Genomic DNA, 1,207 nt, shown 5'->3' with positions numbered 1-1,207 from the left:
TATGCCATCCTCAGATTCATAATGATGTAATATTTCAACTATACCAGGATGTTCACTGATTTTTTTGTAGAGCTCTAAATCTATGAAAGCAGTTGAAAGCTTCTCAGCAACTGGTTTTCCATTTAGTGAAACCTTTGAAACTACTCCATTACCGCCACTTCTGGTAAAAAGTGTTCTCTCTGATCTGTCAATAACTGGATCGTCTAGTACAGGTGTTACTCTCGGTTTATATTGATATTTTGGAGCAACAGAATTTGAAATCAAATGGCTAAGAATGTAATCTTCTAACGAATTGAATGTTTCTTTCAATGGAATATCCTCTTTTGAAAAAGTATTATACTGATCATTTCCATAAACCAATGATCGATTCTTCAAATATTCAGATATACTTTTCGAAATGGAAGGATCGTTTTCTGATCCTATTAATATCATTTCACCATCATTGGATGTGGTATACTTGTCGATATCTTTAAGGTCATCAATAAATATTTTACCAAGTAATAACTTAATAATTTCAATGTTTTTCTCTGATTTTGCTATCTGAAGTGGTGTTCTTTCTTCTTCGTTCTATCATTGAAATGAGTATTTCTGTAAATTAATTGAACGTACCCTCCTGTGAATATCAATTAATGATTGATCCAATAGCAGCTTTACAGCTTCTTTGTTACCTTTGAAACAAGCTATTGCCAGCGGTGACTATTTAAATATTATTCGCTTATTACAATAACATGCTTACATTTTTGTTCAAATCAATGGTCGGAACTGCCAATAATAATTGGATAATTTCAGGACAACATTTGTTTTGACCACAAGCTATTGATAGTAACGTTGCTTCATCATAATTATTGTTAATGACAGATACAAGGTCGAGACTTTGTAAGATTGACAGGTCTCCTTGTTTTATAGCCTCTGCTGCTTGTAGCCAAATGTTTTTACAGGTCGCCATCGTCTATTTTTTTTATCAAATATTATTTTTGATAATTTTAAATCACGTTGGTAAGAGTATGTCATAATGCGTCGATGGTTTAGTGGTAGAATACGGCGACCAGGGTTCAATTCATTTTGATAGTATGAATTATTGTGATTGTGTTTCTCAATTTAATTTGGGAATTTCATTTCCCGTTCTCCAACTCTATGTAGGATTTGCTTTTATTCTTGTTAATTTTGTTTATTTAAATTTCTGTGTGTCGACCAATTATATGATGAT

General features: G+C 32.1%; 1 protein-coding gene across 1 annotated transcript; it reads right to left on the bottom strand.

Annotated features, from left to right (window-relative positions):
- Nucleotides 1-44: 44 nt before the first annotated feature.
- On the bottom strand, nt 45-946 carry NAEGRDRAFT_55018 (uncharacterized protein; the record flags this gene model as incomplete). The annotated part of the gene is made up of 2 exons (XM_002667945.1): nt 45-567; nt 737-946. Coding segments are annotated over 2 exons (733 nt in total), but the record flags the coding sequence as incomplete, so codon positions are not given.
- Between the last annotated feature and the right edge of the window lie 261 nt (nt 947-1,207).

This window comes from Naegleria gruberi (assembly GCF_000004985.1).
Source record: "Naegleria gruberi genomic scaffold NAEGRscaffold_1284, whole genome shotgun sequence".
Taxonomy (NCBI): domain Eukaryota; phylum Heterolobosea; class Eutetramitea; order Acrasida; family Naegleriidae; genus Naegleria; species Naegleria gruberi.
The sequence above is the reverse complement of the archived record's forward strand: the minus strand, read 5'-3'. Positions and strand labels throughout refer to the sequence as shown.